This window comes from Magallana gigas, chromosome 10 (assembly GCF_963853765.1).
Source record: "Magallana gigas chromosome 10, xbMagGiga1.1, whole genome shotgun sequence".
NCBI classification, from domain to species: Eukaryota; Metazoa; Mollusca; class Bivalvia; order Ostreida; family Ostreidae; genus Magallana; species Magallana gigas.
Genome location: NC_088862.1, coordinates 17,474,608 through 17,494,637, shown reverse-complemented (window position 1 = coordinate 17,494,637; position 20,030 = coordinate 17,474,608). Strand labels below are relative to the sequence as shown.

Genomic DNA, 20,030 nt, shown 5'->3' with positions numbered 1-20,030 from the left:
CAACTATGATGAGTAATAAAATGAAGATTTCGGTTACAGATTCCTTGTATGTGTTCAATTGTCTAAAATATTGATGTATCATAATGTAAAGAGTTGTATATATAATGTATGTCAAATGTTGGTTTAGAAAGAGACTGTGTTAGTGCATCTAAAATTAATTACCTTACACAGCGTTCTGGACGTTTTTAATCTTATTAAATATTTGAATTAAGGAATGAATTCAATATTTTTTTGTTTTATACGATATAAAGTGGTTTGGGGTGGTTTACGATTTATAAACCGCGAAGCGGTTTATAAAAAAGCGTAAACTGTTTCAAACCATTTTATATCGTATAAAACTAATGAATATTGAATTCATTGCTTATAATTTAATTTTTTTGCCCTTCATTTTTGATAAAAACGGTCATTTGACCTTTAAAATGACGTAAAAGTGTACAAAATTCAAACGTAACGTCAGGCGTATTGATACGTTTTTGACGCTAGTCTTACTATGACGTAGGCAACATTCTTCATACGATACAAAATAATCTTTTAGCCAATCAGAAAGCGCGTTACAACCAGAATTAAATTATTTGAATTTCAAAAGATTTCTAATTATAAACAGATATGCCTTAAATCTAACGTCGGGGTTAAGCAGACAACAGCGGATGTAAATATACTTTATCTATTACTAATGAGTCTCTCCACATAGGAAATCACCATTAAGGTCCACTTTTGTGCGTTTCCCTTTCATTAAACAGAGACAGATAAACAAGTGAGTGTTTGTTCTTATATTTTTTTTAAAAAATATCTTATGTTGAAAATGTTAATTATGTGTGCGTTTTCTAGTAAAGATTATTTATTAATGACCACAATGAATACAAATAAGGGGGCCTTTTTGTAATAATAGTTTTATGTTCAACATTTTGTTAAACATGCTTATCTTTGAGGTATCATAATTAAAATTTTATGCTTTTCCTGGACTTGTGAATGGTTACCTTAAAATTTATCTATATTGTCTTACTACTTTGTTAATCTGTTGAATTGATTTGTTATATTCAAATGCTGTTGTTATAGTTGTAAGGGTCAAAATATTTTCTAGCATTTGTTTATCTGAGGCAAAGTCCTAAACTTCATAAAACTGTTTGTGAATGAAATCTTTCGTTCTGTTTGAGAGAGACAGCAGTGAATTGAATTATCTTTAGAGTTTTTTCTTAATTGAGTAAAATAGAAAATGATAATGAATCGTTCATTCTGACAGCAGAATTCAATTTCTACCGTATCTATTTATTTGTACATTATGGATCAATCATATTCTACAGTTAGATTTTAAGATTTAAAAAAAAATGTTTAAGAGAGAGAGAGAGAGAGAGAGAGAGAGAGAGAGAGAGAGATCTACAACACAAAAGGAAATATTATACTTACAATATTCTTTAGGAGTGGAAACCAAAAAGCTAGGTGATCTAATTGAAAGCACGTACAGTTATGACCAAGTACTATTTGTAGCGCTTGCCTCCGTATTTTTTATTGATATAAAAGACGGTTCGATGGAGGATTTGAATTATTAACTGGTGATTATATTTATTGCAAAAAGTCCATTGAATAAAGAATAAAACTATTTATTACGCTAAATAGATATGCTTTAATATATTTTGTGTATGTTTTGGTAGTTATTTGATCATTTAATTATGATAAATTATAAATATAAAGAATTCATAGTAAAAATATTTTTTGTTTTATTTTAAATGGTGGGATCAAACTGTTAAGAACGAAATGGTGGGATCAAACTGTTAAGAACGAAATGGTGGGATCAAACTGTTAAGGACGAAAATATTATAAAATAGCTGATGAAACAATTGACGAAGTCAAGCCAGAAATCATGATATGGTTTTACTGTTTGATTTGAGTCCTTTTAATTAACGCTGGTTTTTTTTTTATTTTTTCTGCAATGATCGCTACCTTCATAACCCACATGAATCATCAAAGAAATCATTTTATTGTTTTCATTTACATCTTTCTCTAAACAAATTAAATGAATTGATCGTGAAAAGTAAAAAATGTTTAGCTTTACACATCGTAACTTGCGATATCTTTAGCTTTCCCCAAACCCCATTCGCGATACTTAATTAATTGTACTCCGTCTGAGACCAGTATATAAAGGTTTGTGGTCTGAAACGACTTTTTCAGTCGGCGAGTATGTTTGTCGGCTGTTCATGCAGATAGAAGTAAGCACGTCATATATGATTTTGTAGGTAAATTATCGTAGAAAAGAATGGGAATAAGCACTTTTCCGATGTATTTTGTTGGAAATCAAAATTGATTGCAATACACTGTTGGAAAATACTCCACAGAATTCGGAGTTCGATACGAATTATGTAAGGGAAAATGCACTCATCATTGTTCAAAAAAGTAATGTTCATGTCTTATCAACTAAATAAATCGAACAATGGATCATTTTATAACAAACAAAACAACATAACTTCACATTTTTCTCTGCCTCACTTTTTTCTCTGAAAGTCTCCTCATTATTGACAAACAATAATGAATTGGTTCATCGTTATATGTTACCATACCTAACGTGTCCTGAGTCTGAAAATAATATGCTTGCCTTCCCAAAATGGCGCTAATGAGTTAAAAAAAAACCCATTAAAAACAGCAGACAGGTATATTTCATAATATTTCATAATCTAAAAGTTTCCCGAATGGGAAAACACATGAGAGAAACAGTAATAATTCAGTCAAGCAAAGGTTTTTTTTCCGCATAATTAGGCGTGCTGGGTCTGAGAAAAACATCATAGCTATGATAAAAAATAAGGCCAAAAAGGCGGTAAACATGGCAAACGGCCAATTATTAAATAAATCTCTTCTTATAAACTGAGGAAACAAACTATCACAAATTGGTCCACCATGGTATTTTCTTATATCTAAGGTGTGCTGAATACGAGAAAATATGTTGATCTTTTAAAAAAAATGGCGGTACAAAGGTAAAAAAAGGCGGATAGTCATTTCATTAATCTCTCTTAAAGACTCTTCAAAAGAAAAAAATGTGAGTATTATACTTTATAATTTTGTCAAAATGGCAATTAAAATAGGGAAATAGCCAAATTTAATTAATATCTCTTAAGGGACCTCACTTAAAAGCTCTTAAAAGTATAACAAAATGTGTATCATACTTTTATAATTTTGTCAAAATGGCAATTCAAATTGGTGGATAGCAAAATTTAATTAATCTATCTCAAGGGCTCTTAAAAGAAAAGAAAAAATGTTTGAGTACATGTTTTATACTATTGATACCAAATATATATGTAAATAACAATTAAATTTGAAGACGTTTACAAATAGAAAAAAAAACTTCACGCAGCTATTTATTGAAAAAATTCTAATTTTTGTCTGCTTGTTTTATTAAGCTACCGTCTATATTTTATTTTTACAATCCTCTTTGGAATGTTGCGTTTATGTTTTAGAATTTTTAAATATCTGTACACTGCAAGTTGGCACATTTGCATTTACACAGAAAGGTTCTACAATCTGTGGGGCATTTGCAAGCTATCAAATTTAAGAAAGCTTCAGGATCTAAATCCTAGGTCATTCAATCAGGCAGCAAACAACCATCACTCAAACTTTTCATCCCATCTCGGCTGGTCATGGTAATATGAGGATGCTTATATATGCCTGTCTCACAATCATAGTACCTTGTAGTGTGATTGTTTCATAAGAAAACGTGAGGCATATCTTAAGTTAGGGCATATTTTAGGGCGCTTTGATTTTATGAATAAAGGAAATTGAACTGTGTCAGTGGGCAATGTGTCTTGTTATACATCATATAACTGAAGAACTTCTAGAATTCATTTAATATTTTCTGGCCAGTTTATTTCTATTGTCATAGTTGTGTCTGTACACTTTGTCGATTTCCTCGATATGCTGTAGAAATTAGAAGATGCGTATCAGTAAGTGAATTAGCCGATTGCACCTGATATCATACATTAAGCGTCTTAAGCCAATGTCTTTTAAGCCTAAATCACCCTTTCCACAGTGTAATGCAGAAAAAAATTTCCATCTGTATCAATTTGTCAGCATTTTTTGGTATTTCACGAACTGAAAGGGTGTTCCACATCTTCTTAACTATTTCTATGGCAGATAGAAGAGAAGAAATCGTCAATAAAGTGTTATAAAAACCTGAAAAAAGTTTAAGAACAAGAAGGATATTTAAAATCATGAACAAAAATGTTTAGATAACAAATACACCTTCACAAGATAAAACAGATAAAATGTTAGAAAAAATTAACACTTTTTGTAAAAAGTGAAACTGTTTGGGTTTTTTTATTCGTTAAAGTGTTCCAATTTAATTTGTCAGATGCACATTTGTATAATATGATACTTGCACATTTTACCACCCTTAAAGGCTTTAAAAGGGAATTATAAAATCTGGCTGTTGGCCATTTTAAAATGCCATTTTGCATATATTTCCTGACTCAGCACATCATAGTTATATATAAAACCTTTCTTTGACCGGACTACAATTGCTTGTTTCATGTTTTTTTCCTATTTTAAATCTAAAAAAGAAAGTTAGGAAATCTGGCTGTCGGCCTATTTGAAAAACGCTATTTTGTCCTCATTAAGGTCATTTCCGTCAAAGCCATCATATCTATTCAGACTCAGGACGGCTTTATTATGTTGATAAACTTTGCTGGACCAGCATTATAATTATTGTTGGTCTCATGCTTTTTTCCTTTTATTTCCATTTATAATAAGAAACTTTAGGAAAATTTCATGAAATCTGACTGTCCGCGATTTTGACATAAAAAAACGTTTTTGTGGAAACCAGTATAGTTCTTCATAATAAGAACGCCTTATTTATGATTAAAAATTTTGCTGAGCAAAATCGTTATTCTTAAAATTTCTCTCCATCAAAACTATAATCGCGCATTCAAGAAACGAAGTGACTCATTTTATTTATTCAACATTTCTCATATCATAATTTCTATGTATACAATGTACCTTTGATAAGTTCACAGTAAATATTTTCACTCTTTACGTAATCATTCGATATTATTTCATTGCAACCTTATATTTTGATGCAAATTCCCATTGACTTGGATCCGAATCATTTTTATCGAAAATGAAAGTAGGTTTTTAATTTATTTCTCAATGTCTTCATTTATAAGTAAAGATGGTTCACAGCCTATATGTTTACTTTATTGAGGATTTCTTAAAGTTAAGATAATTTTTAAGAGCTGTCGTAAGTTATGATTGCATCGAGGAACTCTCTTATAACTAAGATGTGTCCTAAGACAAATCTGAGACATCAATTAGTCTTAAGGAGGCTGGAGGGTCAAAATATAATATAATATAAAACCATCAGATTTATTTGAAAATTTTATAGGCGATATCTGAAGCTATCAACTACTGCTACTTGATAAAGAAAAATTTCATATATTTTAATATAAAATTTTATCATTTCCCATTATCTTTATATGGAGCTCTTCTTTTAAAGGAGACCAATATTGTCTAAAATGGCAGCCACCCCCAGCCCTCTTAAGATAGCTATATGAACTGGTCCGTAACTTAACATCATGTTTGGTTTGTTTAATACCTCTTAGATTTTTCGGATCGTTCTGGGTTGCCGCTAGAAAAAAACTTACCAATTGTACCAGAGGAACATTACCTTAAATAAACTTTTTTCTATAGAGAATGAGATTGCTAAATATTTAAAACACTGCCAAGGATGAAATGAACAGTACATTAAAAGTGTGAACAACCTGTTGTAAGAACAATCCAGACACCAACATTCCTACGGCTTTGGCCTTTTTCATAAAGAGTATCCTGTCCATTTTAAGTGTATTACATTTGAGATTGTTACTAAAGAATAAGGCCCGGTACACACGATAAGGCTTGCCTTATAAGTCTTAAAACTTAAGTTCTTGCCTTGCCGTGTGTACACCTTAAATACACGTTTTTGCTAGCATTACAAGTCAAACCTACGAATAGAGCACTACTCTATTTCTTTATACAAGACTTAGCTGACCGGTGCTGACCTTTGTATCATATCCGATTAAAATCATTTACCCTAATGTCAATCAATCTATATCAAAACTTACATGTGGGTAGATTTGAGTGACCACAAGCTATGTGAGCAGTTAAAAGACTTAGTAACTCTGCAAAGCACTGCTGATCCATTAGAACAATCATTTAATGGTGCTAGGGTGTTCTAGGCACAAGTCATGCAACAGTGCATTGTGTTCACCGTGTATAGCTCTTCTTTGAACTCAAAGACTTGCTAATACCCGTCTGTGTACTCTTTTCCTCTTTTTAATTAGCCAATGAAATAGATACTGCTACAGTTATGATTTCGTCTTCCAGTTTTGTAATGTTTAGAAAAACACAAAAACACGTGGGGATTATGGAAATGATGTTTTGAATCATGTAAGGTAAGCCTTATCGTGTGTACTAGCCCTAATATCAATCGCAAAGGGATGATTTTTATATAGTTTTATGTTTTATAATTTTATTTTGTGATTTTTAATTAGGAGAACTCACGACCTCTGGAACCCATTTTCCTAGCAGTGAGCGGCCAGCGCGCTAGGTTCCGTTCCTCATCGAAAGCAAGAGATTTCGTCTTGCCTAGCTATAGAATACCGAGTGTTTAGCGCGGTTGCCGCTCAATGCTAGGATAATGGGTTCTAGGTAGTGAGTTCAAGCCCTTGCCGAGGCGGAGGCGGAGCTCCAATAAGGTGAATTTTTCTGTGCTTAATGTATATATATATATATATCATTCACTATGTGCAGGTATATGTCAATTTGAGAGTTATTGCAAAGATTCTCTGATAATATAATTATATAGGTATTATATCTTATTTGGTATTGTAAATGTGAATAATAAATATTAAGTGAGACAGAATTTTACGCTTGAGGTGTACAAAAATATCTATTCAAAAGCAGGAAAACTCAATTTCTCTAAGTCATAACTAGACTTTGACCCGTGCGTGCATGGGTTGACATTGCATATCGGACATTTACGAAATAGGTACATAGACACACCTTATTATTGACATTTACATAATAAAACTATAATTTAAGCCTGCAACAATGCTATTAATTTCACTACACCTTCCTTAGTTTGAATAATCTGTGTGTCGGGAAAGGTCCTCACCACAGTTAGAATGCCTCCCTTATACCCGTAATGTAGTAGAAAATTGCCGAATCGCCCCGGAACGATTTTGGAGAAAGTTCATGAAGTTGCCTTGAAAATAACAGTCAAATTCATCACAACAAACCTTTTTGAGACTGCAAATACCTTTCAACTTAAAATTTTAATCCATAAAATGGAAGAATTCAACACCTTTTCACAAACGTACACGTATTTTCTTTGTAAAACTGGGGTCCGTAGGACATTATTCATTTTTACGACATAACATATTCTATCTTTACTCTCCTAACAAATATAATGTAACTTTTTTTTGCATGTAATCAAATATTTTTTGTCAACACGAAGACAAAAACAAGTATCCAGTTGAAATGTATAATTGTTATTTTATACTTTCTCTCATAAGAAATCATTAATATATATGAACAGAATATAATATTATAATAGCAAAAGTCCAATGAAAATTTACCCCTATTTGTATGATCATTTCTGAGTTTATTCATGCAGATGTGATATTGTGGAAACATAAACAAAAGATCCCGTTAGCGTGAATGTATTGCGCAAGCGCAAGATTGTAAAATTAAAAAAATCCAGGTGATTTCCGGGATTTTTAGAGGAATTTTCGTTGATTAATAATTAGCGAAGCTTAACTGAGAAAAAATAAAAACAAATTGGTAATCTTCAAGTACCAATGATGTTTAAAATATATAAAACAAAAGACAGTATTCTTCCGATTTCTCGGTATTAAAGACCAACAATTCGAGTCTATTATTTTGATATAGTAGTATTGATTTGCAGTATTTATTTTGTACTGAGGGTACATCAGGCGAAAATAAAAAAACCGGACAAGATTTCCCGATATAAAGTATCATTTAAATATCTTATTTCATAACATCAATGATTTTAAAGCCTATCCAATCGTGATGATCATTCTTGGACATTCTTGGATATATTAATGTCATTTAAGGAAAGTGAATGTGTGATATACTTAATCATTTTGACTCTGTTGAGTCATTCAAACAATAACATGTTTTTTTCTGCTTGCTGTGGACATGAAAATAGCTTGCATTAGATTTAAAAAAAAAAAGCAACAATTAACAACGTAATCCATTTAGCGGATTATGTATTTTTTCTGCGATTCTAGCTTCTTTCATTTAATTGTCATGGTAACTACAATCTATTTGGAAATCTGAGGTCAGTCTGTGCAAGTTACTGAAGTTTGTGCTCGCTAGCCAATGGTCCACTCTGCTTTTCTACACCCCTTGGCATATTAAGCCGACAAAATCAAAACTCGCGCAATCTGATTGGCTGCAAAGAAAGTCGATTGAGGTAATAAGTTCGTTGTGTTTTCATACAAAATTGAAATACATTCATTGTTAATTTTTTTACGTGATTTATTAATTACAAAGATATATAATAACAAATATATGGGTTATAAAATTATTCTTTTTTTTCTCCCTTTTTACGCCCATTTCTTCCAATACCCCCTAGATGAAAAATACGTATTTGAGCTGTTCCAGTTTTACCCTATCCTATCGTTAGACGGCGCTATGCTATTTCTGTAAACATTGGCTAAATCTGCCAAGAGGAACAAGTGGATCTTAAACCATTGATCGTGATGTCTTTATTCTTGTTTTTAACTTACCTGTAGCCGTCCAATTAGTTAACAGTTTTACCGAGGGCAACAGTTAACCTGTTGGACCGGCTCGCAAACTGTTGCCCAAGGCTGAGGGCCGCGGACAACAGTTTGCGAGCCGGTGTGATGAAGAATAATGACCCCCGTACAATAATGACCGGGGGTCATTTTTCGACGTAGAATAATGACCCCCCGGTCGTTATTCTACGCAGAAAAATGACCCCCGGTCATTATTCTATGTAGAAAAATGACCCCTTTGCCTCAAGAATAAGTGTCATTTTCATAAAAATGAGCACACTCCACATGAAGAAAAGTGACCCCTGTAGAATAATGACCCCCTTATAAATTAAAGTTTTTTAGTATATTTTTTTATTATTTGTGAAATAGACTTTACACTATTGTAATTTTTACTGCTGCAGTTACAGAAAGTAACAGTAATTATAATTAATATTCAAATAAAGTTAAAGTAAAAGAAGGGGTATATCTTAGAAAATAAAAATCCTTCCGTTATAACAAGACATTAACGTATTGCATCGGGGTATGGTTGTCATCTTAAAAATGGGCATTGTCACGATTTAAGTCAAAATTTTTTTTCCCGATTTTAATGTTCACAATGCTTTTTCAATAGGCAACCAAAATTTGGTAGCCATTCGTTGAGTTATAAGCAAGTTACAGAGCTTGCAATTCTTTGCTATGTAAACGAAGCTTTTGTTTACATTTTGAATGTTGAAGTGTAAATTCCAATTTTAGACCTAATGAATCTGTAAAACGTAAGGAACTGTTCACCCCTGCGAATGTTATTGTCATTTAAATTTTAGACCACGTGTTTTTATTTCACCCTTTCTGTTTCGCAGTAAAAATCGTGCCTCGTGTTTATAGTCTATTGTAGAGAATCTAGGTACTTGTAGTCAAATATAAATTCTAGAGGTTTATTGATTTTAAACTTTATCTTCAATAATTGGTGGTAAAATGTGTTCTAGAATACAAAAAATAGTTTTTTTCTGCTGTTGCGACATTTAACATGCGAAGTAGAGATCCCCTCTAAGAATTAATTTTCGATCCGCGCCTGACCTATATAGTAATAACATCAATAGTGAAACAGACTGTACTATTTTATGCAGAATGTTCCTTTAAAATGGCTCGATACACTAAGTTTTTATGCAAAACATTCACCCATTAATTTTTTTAAAAATTGGTATTGCACACCACAAGCATCAAACATGGCTATGATTTTAATAAGCAACCTAATGTTTATATTATCAACCACTCTACACGTGGTTGAACACGAACGATAACTCTGTTCTGAATATCATCGTTTAATTCAAAAATCCGCTGGATTGTGAAATAAGACATACATCTTAAAAGATGTTGATATTTTAACATAAATCAAAGTAGAATATGATATGAAAATCGACCAGTTATAACTTACGTATTTTGAGAATATTATCCGAACACTTATACTTCCGCTCGAAATTTCACAGGAACTGAACAAATCTCGGTGAAGTCTCGTGACTTATATAAATTCAGCACTCTTGAATACAAGATCTTTTAAAACTCTGTATGCATGTCTTCAATCTTTGTTAGAAAAATTTTCTTGAAAGCAACTATAACAATTCTTTTCTGAGAGTTCATAATTAATTGAAAATTTATGTTTTTATTTGCAGGTTGAAGGCAAAATCCAGGAGTAAGCATGAACAGACCTAGATTGTGAGACATTTTCGTTAGACTCCACATACCACAATGGCGTGTGATTTCAGGACTTTTTCTATCCTGCAAGGTTCCTTCCTATTCCCAGTGCTATTAACTATTTCGTTATTTAGTGGAATTTATTCCCAGACATGTCAGTATTTTTTTGCTGCAAATAAATAATATTCACATCAAATCCTCTTATGAGAAAAAATATCTTGTGTCCAATGAGTTTTGTGGCTATTTTTAGTATTACATTTTATAATTGTGAATAGTACTGTTTTCATTTTCTATGTGAGCTCCAATAACTGCATTTCCTATTGTATGTGTTTCAGTTTTAAAGTTTGTAGACTAAAACATGAATAAAAACCTGTAAGAGATAAAACATATTTCTATGATCATGTCTTTATGTTCAAGCTCTTCCTGGTTACCCAAGCCTAGCAGGTGATTATGAGAAAAATGAGGGAGAAACTATTACATTGAGCTGTTCTGCTATCGGTGGAAACCCTCTTCCATCGGTTCAGTGGTACAAGAACCAGCAGTTGGTGGATCCTGGAAGCAGTTCAAGTGGAAACGGTGATGGAATTTATACAGTCGGATCCTCCAAAGTCACTTACAACAATTACACTTTCGACGTGTCAAGATCTGATAACCTTGTGTCCTACATTTGTAAGATACAAAACTCTCTGATGGCCAGCCCTGTAGAGCGTGCCTGGACCATTAGCATTTATGGTAAGAGTTTACATGTTTTTGTGGAGGGATTTGCAAATATGTATTGGTAAATAACTTTATATATGATTGGAAAGATAAAAATCAATTAAAAATCTTCGTATGCATATCTTCCTCATAGTTCAAGTAAAATAAGTATCTTAGAGAAAAACAATAAATTATAAATCATAAGTTTTACAACTAATGAAGTCTTTAAAGTATTTTTAAAATTCTGCATTTAAATTTTAATAAAAGTACATAGAAAATTTACAACAGAGGTTTCCTTTCCTTCCAGTTCCTTCAGAACAGCCCTTTATCTCCGGTCCAGATCCTACCATTACAACAGCACTCAGTTCAGGAAGTACATACAAGTATATTTGTACTGCCCAGAATGGCCGACCTGCCCCAAACCTCAGGTGGAAGTTAGGAACATCCCTGTTAAGATCTATTGAGTTTCATCAAGGAATCACAGAAAATACTACAACCAATGCAGACAGTACCCTCAGCAAAAGTAGCACGCTGAGCTGGGTACCTATAGTTGACGACAATGGCAAGAATCTATACTGTCAGACTGACCAAACCACAGCCAGAGCAGGAGCAATCCAAAAGTCTACCTCTGTACCTATAGTTGTACAGCGTAAGTAGTAACATGTAAATGCTTTAGTTAGAAGGTTTCATGTTTCATAATGCAAGATCAAGGTACTGGTACATATTACTTGAAAGAACTCATATATGAAATGTGTCATTTTTGTACTATGTTGTATAAACCTTGTCATGAATGTTGTTTAAGGAATGTAAAGGGCATTGTTTTTTCTTTAAAATATTTAAGGGCCTTGTGTATATACAATCACTTTATTGCTGAGGTGCAAACACAAGGTAACCTTTTTCAACCAATGGTTGAACTATATGTTTTAGTGAGTCACCAACTTTTGTAAAAGTGCTGTTCCAGTGTTCTGTCTTAGACTCTTACCACCCCCCCAATATTTCTTCCTGACTGTCCTTATTCACAAGGTATTAGCAAAGCAGTATGGGTAAACAAAATGATGTTTCACACTGTTCCTCATTGGTTAATTGATCGGATTACCCATAATGCTTTTTGAAGTACCTGGAACTCCAATCTGCCATTGGCAGTATCACATACAACACCTGAAAATCACTGTCCAAATTCTGAAACTTTATAGTCTCAATGAGTTCATATATACACTGCATTTTATACAGATCAATTGCAATTTGAATTAAAGCCAGACCATCTATAGATTAGAGAAAGAAACAACTCTAAACAAGATATTTCTCTCTACTAGTTTAGTAAATCTTGTAGAATAGTAACTTTATTGGTAGTTGTATAGAATATGAATTTAATTTTTACCCATTCATAGAACAATATACCGGTACATGTACTGTTTAAGTGTTTTTATAGGTTTACATGATTTTGAACATGTGAATCAATTTTAAATCCAATTCTTTTCCCACTCTCTGTTTTTCCGATTCTGTGTTGCGTGATGTGTATAGAGTTATAGTCTGTCCCAAGTTATTGCTTCCATCGCTTTTTGATGATTTTTAATAAAATTACACATACCTGTGAAAGAAATAGTTGAAATCGTTAAAAGGGAATATATCCAAGATATCCTCATAGAACAATTATCCCTTTCCACTCAGAAAAATTCACAGGAACGAAAACAGATTCCTTACAGAGATTTATAATGGGGATGTTTACATTATTTCTCCATTCGGAATACACTCGGAATACATCGCGCAATTTTTTAACGTTATCATCCGGGCTTATAAATGGCTGTTGCAATGCAAAATCTCCGTAGACTTTCAATTTCGGGATGTGTATTGAAACCTGAAGCGGTAGAGGGGGCGTTTCAAAACAGATAATCTGGACATTTTTTATATTAGTGGATGAACGTAGTTTGAGCACAAAGGTATTTACTATTATAGAAATATCAAGCAAAAAGTGGTGGAAGCAAAAACTCGGGACAGAGTATAATTGTTTTACCCAGTCATTATTGCCCCTGTCCTTGTGTTTCATGGTAAATTTTGAATGGTGTGACCTCAGATTTTGAATTGACAATATTCAAGACAATTGCATCAAAAGTTTTGCATCACATTCACTACAAAATCAATGTATGATCGAGTATACTTGTTCTTTCATGTTGCTACATGTATGCACTTTGTCAGCTATTCACAGAATGATGCATGTATTAAAGGTTTGTATTGGACAAAATCTGTTACACAAGACTACTCCATACCTCTCTATTATGTTCGCATGTTTCTTTAATTTTGCTTCTGATCTGAAACATTATTACATATATTCATTGACATTGGATATTAAGCTCACCTGGCTAAAGCTGAAGAGACTTACTATATTGTAACCATTATATATTTATAGCCAGTATTGTATAGCTAGGGTTTATTATACAGTGCAGGAGATTTGATTGTTCGCAAGATTCATGAATTCCAGTAGTCCATGCATATTTAAATCAAAACCCTTGAGCTCAAAATCTTTGAATGATAATACAAAGCAAGATTGAGGAATTTTTAGAATCAATTAAGTAGTAGTCTTTGATTGGCCATACAATTTAGGCTGAAAAATCAGTGTTTCAGCACAGGATATGTTATACAGAACATTGAAACAATTGCAGTAAATGAAAAAAAAATCATTCCAATGATCTGTACTTGCAGAAATTCCTATCCTCCAGATTGGCTTCATAAGCTATACCGCCCAGGTTGGCTCCTCTGTGACCTTATCTTGCCGTGTTATAAGTGCAACCCCAGCCATTACAGATTTATTCTGGAGGAAACAGGTCAATGGGGTCTACACCCGGATCACCATTGACAATAATCGATTCTTTGGCGGCTCCACCAGCAATGCTAATCTAACCATTAGCAATGTGGCTCTGAGTGATCAGACCAGCTACCAGTGCTCCGCCACCAACAGCGCAGGAACGGGCAACAGTGGCGCCACCACCCTCTCCGTATCAGGAAGTATGTTCTTGTTCATTTCTCGTCTGTCTATTATGCGTTATAGAAAAATATATAAATTGATTTTTTAATGAAATATTGTGTATATGAAATGCCAATTTGTAGTATATGAAATGCTAATTTGTGAGTCACACGTATCACTGTTCACATTCATATATCCCATGCTGTGGGTTAGGAAAAGATCGATGAGCAACTCTTTGTCACAAATCACAGGCTCTTTAAAAAGCTATGGATTTGAGAGGAGCTATGGTTTGAGTACAAAGGGTGGCATTTGATGTGCTCGATGAAAAGACATGGTATACAAGAGCTATCTATGGTTGAATTCTGATGTTCATCAAGTGCATGTGTAGAAAGTCGTTGTTTCTCATGCTTGATGTATTGAGACGGTCATTACACTAGTGTACCACTGAAGTGCAGAGCTCCATTTAAAGTTTCAAAAATTAATGATTTAAAAACATTAAATGTTAAAGTGGTAGGGACTTATAGTTAATGTATAAAACTTATTGCCAATCATTTGACTGAATAACAAAAAATATTCAAAGAGGAAAATGAGCTTACATCAGTGTAATGACCTTAATTCACATCATAAATCTCCCTTGTTACCATTCAAAAAGCTTATTTATACGCAAATTCTGTGAAAACAATTAGTACCATTAAATTCTTCATGCAATTTACTACTAATATCGCCTCTTTATTTGCCCCAGACTTTCTCCGAAACACGATACCGACCTCGGAAAATCAAGTATGTTGACTTTACATCGAGATTGAGAGTCACCATTTTTACATGTAAACAAAGTGCACCACATGAATTTACGGGACTGTAGCTGCAGAACTGTAGCTCTCCGGGGAAAAAAAATATTGACAGACCGGAGAGCTACAGGGCCACCCATTGAAAAATTTGTATATTTATTGTGCAGAAAAACGTGCGCTAGTTTTCGACTAATTTACCTTATTTATACGCAAATTCTGTGGAAACAATTAGTACCATTAAATTCTTCATGCAATTTACTACTGATATCGTCTCTTCACTTGCATCGGATAGTCTTTGAAACACTATCACCAGTCCCGTAAATTCATGTGGTGCACTTTGTTTACATGTTAAAATGGCGACTCTCGATCTCGATGTAAATTCAACATACTTGATTTTCCGAGGTCAGTAGCGTGTTTCGGAGAAAGTCTGAGGCAAATAAAGAGACGATATCAGTAGTAAATTGCATGAAGAATTTAATGGTAATGATTGTTTTCACAAAATTTGCGTATAAATAAGGTAAATCAGTCCAAACTAGCGCACGTTTTTCTGCGCAATAAATATACAATTTTTTCAATGGGTGGCCCTGTAGCTCTCCGGTCTGTCAATATTTTTTCCCGGAGAGCTACAGTTCTGCAGCTAGCTCATTCCCAACTTCGCACTCTGGCCTTCGCATCTTCGCACTTTCGCCGTCGCCTTTTTTGATTGCATTCAGCAAGTCTCGGTCAATTAAATAGAATTTAATGCAGGCACGGTACTTGCCAAGATGTTCCGATTAATCCAGGCTATTATTGGTACGCATGCGCTAGGCGGTAGCAAGTCATTTCGGCCATTTCTACGCTCGGCCCTAAATATGTTCGGCCCTAGCGAGATTCGGCCTTAGATACCTAGTCGTTTCGGCCTGACTTATTAATTACTGTTGTTTTAATAAATGTGTTTGTTACAGTATTTTCTGTGTCGTTGTTTTTGGAAATGGTGTGTGTCCCCTATCTTCGACATTAAAGTTTCCGTCAATTAAGATAATTAATCGACCATTTACCAAAGGGTACAAATTTAAAGATGAGATTATAATAAGGCAAATCAGAGTCAACATAGAAAATGAAGAGAACTACACGATGAGACGATAATTGGCGTCAGTGTCATAAAAGGCGGGTTACCTTTCCCAAATTATATTTCCTGATCTCCAAGTCATCACGATGTCAGGTAATTTTTTACAAGTTGCATGTCACCTTTATGTAGTTAATATGTTAAAAATTAATTAAAGCAACATGAGCTGTATTTTCTAGTATTTTATTTTGCTGCAAAAACCTGCTAGTATGCTTAGTCTGTATGTAAGTAAACTTGTACAGGACGATGATAGTTCAATTTTGCTTCAATTTAGGCTTCTTAACGGAAACCATGATATTTCTTGTCATTTTAGAAGAAAATAATATTTTTCTATAACATTTTCGTAAAAAAAAATAGTTCAGCAGGAAAATTGCAGCTCATATTGCTTTAACTATTAAGGATACAATCTTGTACAAAGAACGTATAGTCTGTATCATTCTTATATTAGTTAATTTCTGGTGTAGCATTATAGAATATAAAGAAGCAGGACCCCTTTCACTAAGATTTTTCAATGACGTTTACTTTGATAGCTAGAAATTAAGATATATATATTATTTATTTGTATTTATTCAATTCCTACTTACTTCAAATTTATCTATTGATTAGTAATTTGTTTAATTTTCTTTTCACAGTGACATGGAAGATCCTGTTCCTACCGACACGATTATGGAGGACAACGAAGTCCGCTAAGAGATAGTTGAGAGTGGCACGAATTAAAGAGAGGAGGAAAAAAACTCGTCAGCAGCGAAGGATATTCTTATACTCTGAAGGCAGGTGTAATCAAATTATATAGGAATCATGTATTCTGCGGTATTTCTTGTATAAGTTATTTATTAATGATATATATATATATATATATATATATATATATATATATATATATATATATATATATATATATATATATATATATATATATATATATATATTAGACAGCTGGTCCTCGTACAACGATATGGAGGTGCAGCGTGCGAAGGAAAGACCTCTGGTGTCGAGCTGTTGTTTCTCAGCGGGGGAACGAGTTCGTGTGCGGGTCTGTTGATCACATCCACCCACCAGAGGCAGGTCTACTCAAGCGGACAGTTATAGCTGCAAAGGTTAGTTTGCTACTACCTTGAATATAATTGTATTGATTGATTACTAAACCAAAAACTTTATTTAGTTATGTTGATTTTTTAATTTATATATTATTTACTTTATTTTATATTTATAAATTAATTAAATAATTAATTAATGAATTTATTTATTTATTTATTTATTTATTTATTCTAAATTGCACGTCCGAGTGGAAGCCATTTAACAACCATACAGAGCATCTGGGGACATAGTAGAGGACGCCTTCTCGATTACCAACGAAAATGACTTTAACCTGCCCAATCAACAGTATCTTCAGAGAGCTGCGAATTGCATCCGACAAAAACTGAGGCCTGCAGAGCCCAAGGACTTATGCAATTAACCTTTGAGGTATAATGAGTAAAAATGAGTAGAAAACAATAAGAGAGTTGACTTAAATGCATCAGCATTATATTAATATTATTATGGAATTTGATAGTATATTGGTATAAAATGCATCAGTTTTATAAAATAGAGAATTTGACAACATATTGGATATCATTTATAGATATACTAGTATATCTTACAAGTTTACAAACAACTTATTTAATGTTGTATTTCCAGATTGACCAACGGTTCCTTGGATGTGAAGAATTCATACAGGGTGACGTGCGGGTAGAGAACGAGCGCCACATCCTCCTTGCAGCCCCCCTTCAGAAGGAGCTACTGAAGACGGCGAAGAATTGGTACCTGGATGGGACATTCAAGATCATTCGTCGACTGTTCGAACAACTGTTCTCCATCCATGGTTTCATACAGAAGGACGACTGTATGAAGCAAGTCCCTCTTCTCCTCGTCCTGATGTCGAGACGCCGAAAGAGGGATTACGTAGCAGTAAGTATATTAATAAAGAAGCATAATGTCAATGTAAATTACTAACTATTATTAATAGTTGGCAAACTATATAACAATATATTATTAATTTTAAAAAATATATATATAAAATATAGTAGTAAAAGAAAACTTTTAAAATTGAATTTGATCTTAACCAATATATATCTGTTATAGGTGTTTCAGAAGATACGCAGTCTTTTGCCTGACCTGGCGGTTGAGGGCTTCGTCATGGACTTCGAACGAGGTACATGTTTATTATTGTTATATTCAAATAGTATATTGATAAATAAATATTATAATATATATTATATATATATAAATTTATAAAATTCATATGAAAGTTAATATTTTTTAAAACTAATATTGTGAAAATATTTTTCAGCCACATGGTCTGCAGTAGAGGAGGTGTTTCCGGATGCTCGGGTGCAAGGTTGCTCTTTCCACTGGGGACAGGCAGTGATGAGGAAGGTGGCAAATCTTTGCCTCAAGACAACATACGAGGAACGACAGGGGGTTCATCGGCTGATCCGGAAATTGTTTGCCCTGTCATTTCTTCCGGGGAACATTTGACAACTTGAGGCAGCTCGCCACAACACAACTTTTGCGACAGCTGTTCCAGTACGTTGAGGATACGTGGATCAACAGTGACGTGTGGGGGATCCGCCAGTGGTCCGTGTTCCGACTGGCGGTGAGAACGAACAACGACGTTGAAGGTACATATATAAATAAAGTGTGAACAGTTTTTATGTAATATATGGAAGGAATGTTAAACCAGTTTTAAATAATTTGATTTTCTAATCTTAATTCGTATATTAACTTATATATACTCTGTACTTTTTTTTCATTATTTTAATATTTTGGTTTTTTTTAAGGCTGGCACCGGCGGATGATTGGAAAGGCAGGGAAGGCCAAGCTCCAATTTTACGTCCTTGTTCCCCTGCTGCTGAAGGAAGCCAGCCAGTTGAGCATCATCATGCGGCTTGTGGATGAGCAACAACTCACACGTTACCAGAGAGTGACCTCCCGACGAATCCACGGGACCCTCCATGAGCTCTGGGCCGAGTACGAAGAGAGGACCATCACTACATCCCTTTTTCTGCGACGAGTAGGACAGGTGGTCGCGCCAGCTGTTCCCAGACCGGACGAGTGACAGTGAATCGCGTGAGAAAGTGATAGTGATAGCGTTAGTATTAGTGTTATAGTTCTGGACTGGACTGATGAGAAGGACTGGACTGTATATATTATATTATTTATGAAACTGTTATTATGTTTTATGTTTAGTTGTTTATTCTTTACTGTCGTAGTTGTTTAGTGCTTGTTGTAGTTGTTTAGTGCTTGTTGTAGTTGTTTAGTGCCTGTTTAGTGCTCATTACTTCGCTTATGACATGACATGTATTTAAATAAAAAGGTTTTTGATTGACTTAATTCTCATTTGATTATTTACCTGGGTTTAGAGAGTTGTCTACATCATAATAATTTAACCTACTATAATTTTTTATTTATAAAAAATCCGAAAATAGGCTAAGAATGACTAAGAATAATAAATAAATATTCAAACTCTAAATAGAGTTCCAAAAATTGGCTAAGAGTAATTCACCGACTTATTAATACACTCTAAATACAAATAAGAATGTCTAAGAGTAATAAGTATTCAAACACTTATTAATACACAAATAATTAAACTCAGGCCGAAACGACTAAGGGTCAAACTACTTCGGGCCGAACCTATTAGGGTCCGAATTGATCAAGGACCGAACGAGGGAAAGGCCGAAACGACTAGAAATCCGCTAGGCCATCGCGCTTACTATGAATGTTTATAAATGTTTTAATGTGTACATTTGACATATATGTTCACCAGTGCTAGCTATGCCTAATCATTATCTAATCCACACAAAATTTAATGTCCACGATAATGTGTTTATATGAACTTCCAGACTCGTGTCACTTACCAGCCGTCTGTTTACCGTGGATCAGACACAGTAACATTCTAATTTCATTATGCGACTCTCCTTGCTCATGCATGGATCAAGAGGGGGAGAGGGGGACCCCCGGGAAATTTGATATTAATAATTTCACGCAGTAAAAGGGGA

At 33.8% G+C, this 20,030-nt stretch overlaps 1 protein-coding gene across 7 annotated transcripts; it reads left to right on the top strand.

Moving 5' to 3' along the window:
- Positions 1-641: 641 nt before the first annotated feature.
- Positions 642-19,360, top strand: LOC105344685 (cell adhesion molecule 2). Of its 7 annotated transcripts, none has more exons than XM_066073262.1 (11): positions 642-754; positions 10,424-10,599; positions 10,863-11,177; positions 11,449-11,790; positions 13,839-14,141; positions 16,626-16,763; positions 16,930-17,457; positions 17,671-17,940; positions 18,115-18,184; positions 18,323-18,653; positions 18,813-19,360. In XM_066073262.1, the coding sequence occupies exons 2-6, from the start codon at positions 10,500-10,502 to the stop codon at positions 16,688-16,690; spliced, it is 1,125 nt and encodes a 374-aa protein (XP_065929334.1). In that variant the 5' UTR covers positions 642-754; positions 10,424-10,499; the 3' UTR covers positions 16,691-16,763; positions 16,930-17,457; positions 17,671-17,940; positions 18,115-18,184; positions 18,323-18,653; positions 18,813-19,360. The 7 variants fall into 7 exon arrangements, with proteins under 7 accessions (XP_065929334.1, XP_065929333.1, XP_034308948.2 ...); XM_066073261.1 differs by having other exon boundaries at positions 16,626-16,767; XM_034453057.2 differs by lacking the exons at positions 16,930-17,457; positions 17,671-17,940; positions 18,115-18,184; positions 18,323-18,653; positions 18,813-19,360 and adding an exon at positions 15,962-16,089 and having other exon boundaries at positions 16,626-16,766.
- Positions 19,361-20,030: the final 670 nt, after the last annotated feature.

Bases quoted from the DNA above. Each gene is read 5' to 3' on its own strand.
- LOC105344685 (XM_034453053.2), top strand. From the start codon at position 10,500: ATGGCGTGTGATTTCAGGACTTTTTCTATCCTGCAAGGTTCCTTCCTA. The intron at 10,600-10,862 runs GTCAGTATTTTT...TTTATGTTCAAG, and splicing joins TGGAATTTATTCCCAGACAT to CTCTTCCTGGTTACCCAAGC. The intron at 11,791-13,838 runs GTAAGTAGTAAC...CTGTACTTGCAG, and splicing joins TGTACCTATAGTTGTACAGC to AAATTCCTATCCTCCAGATT.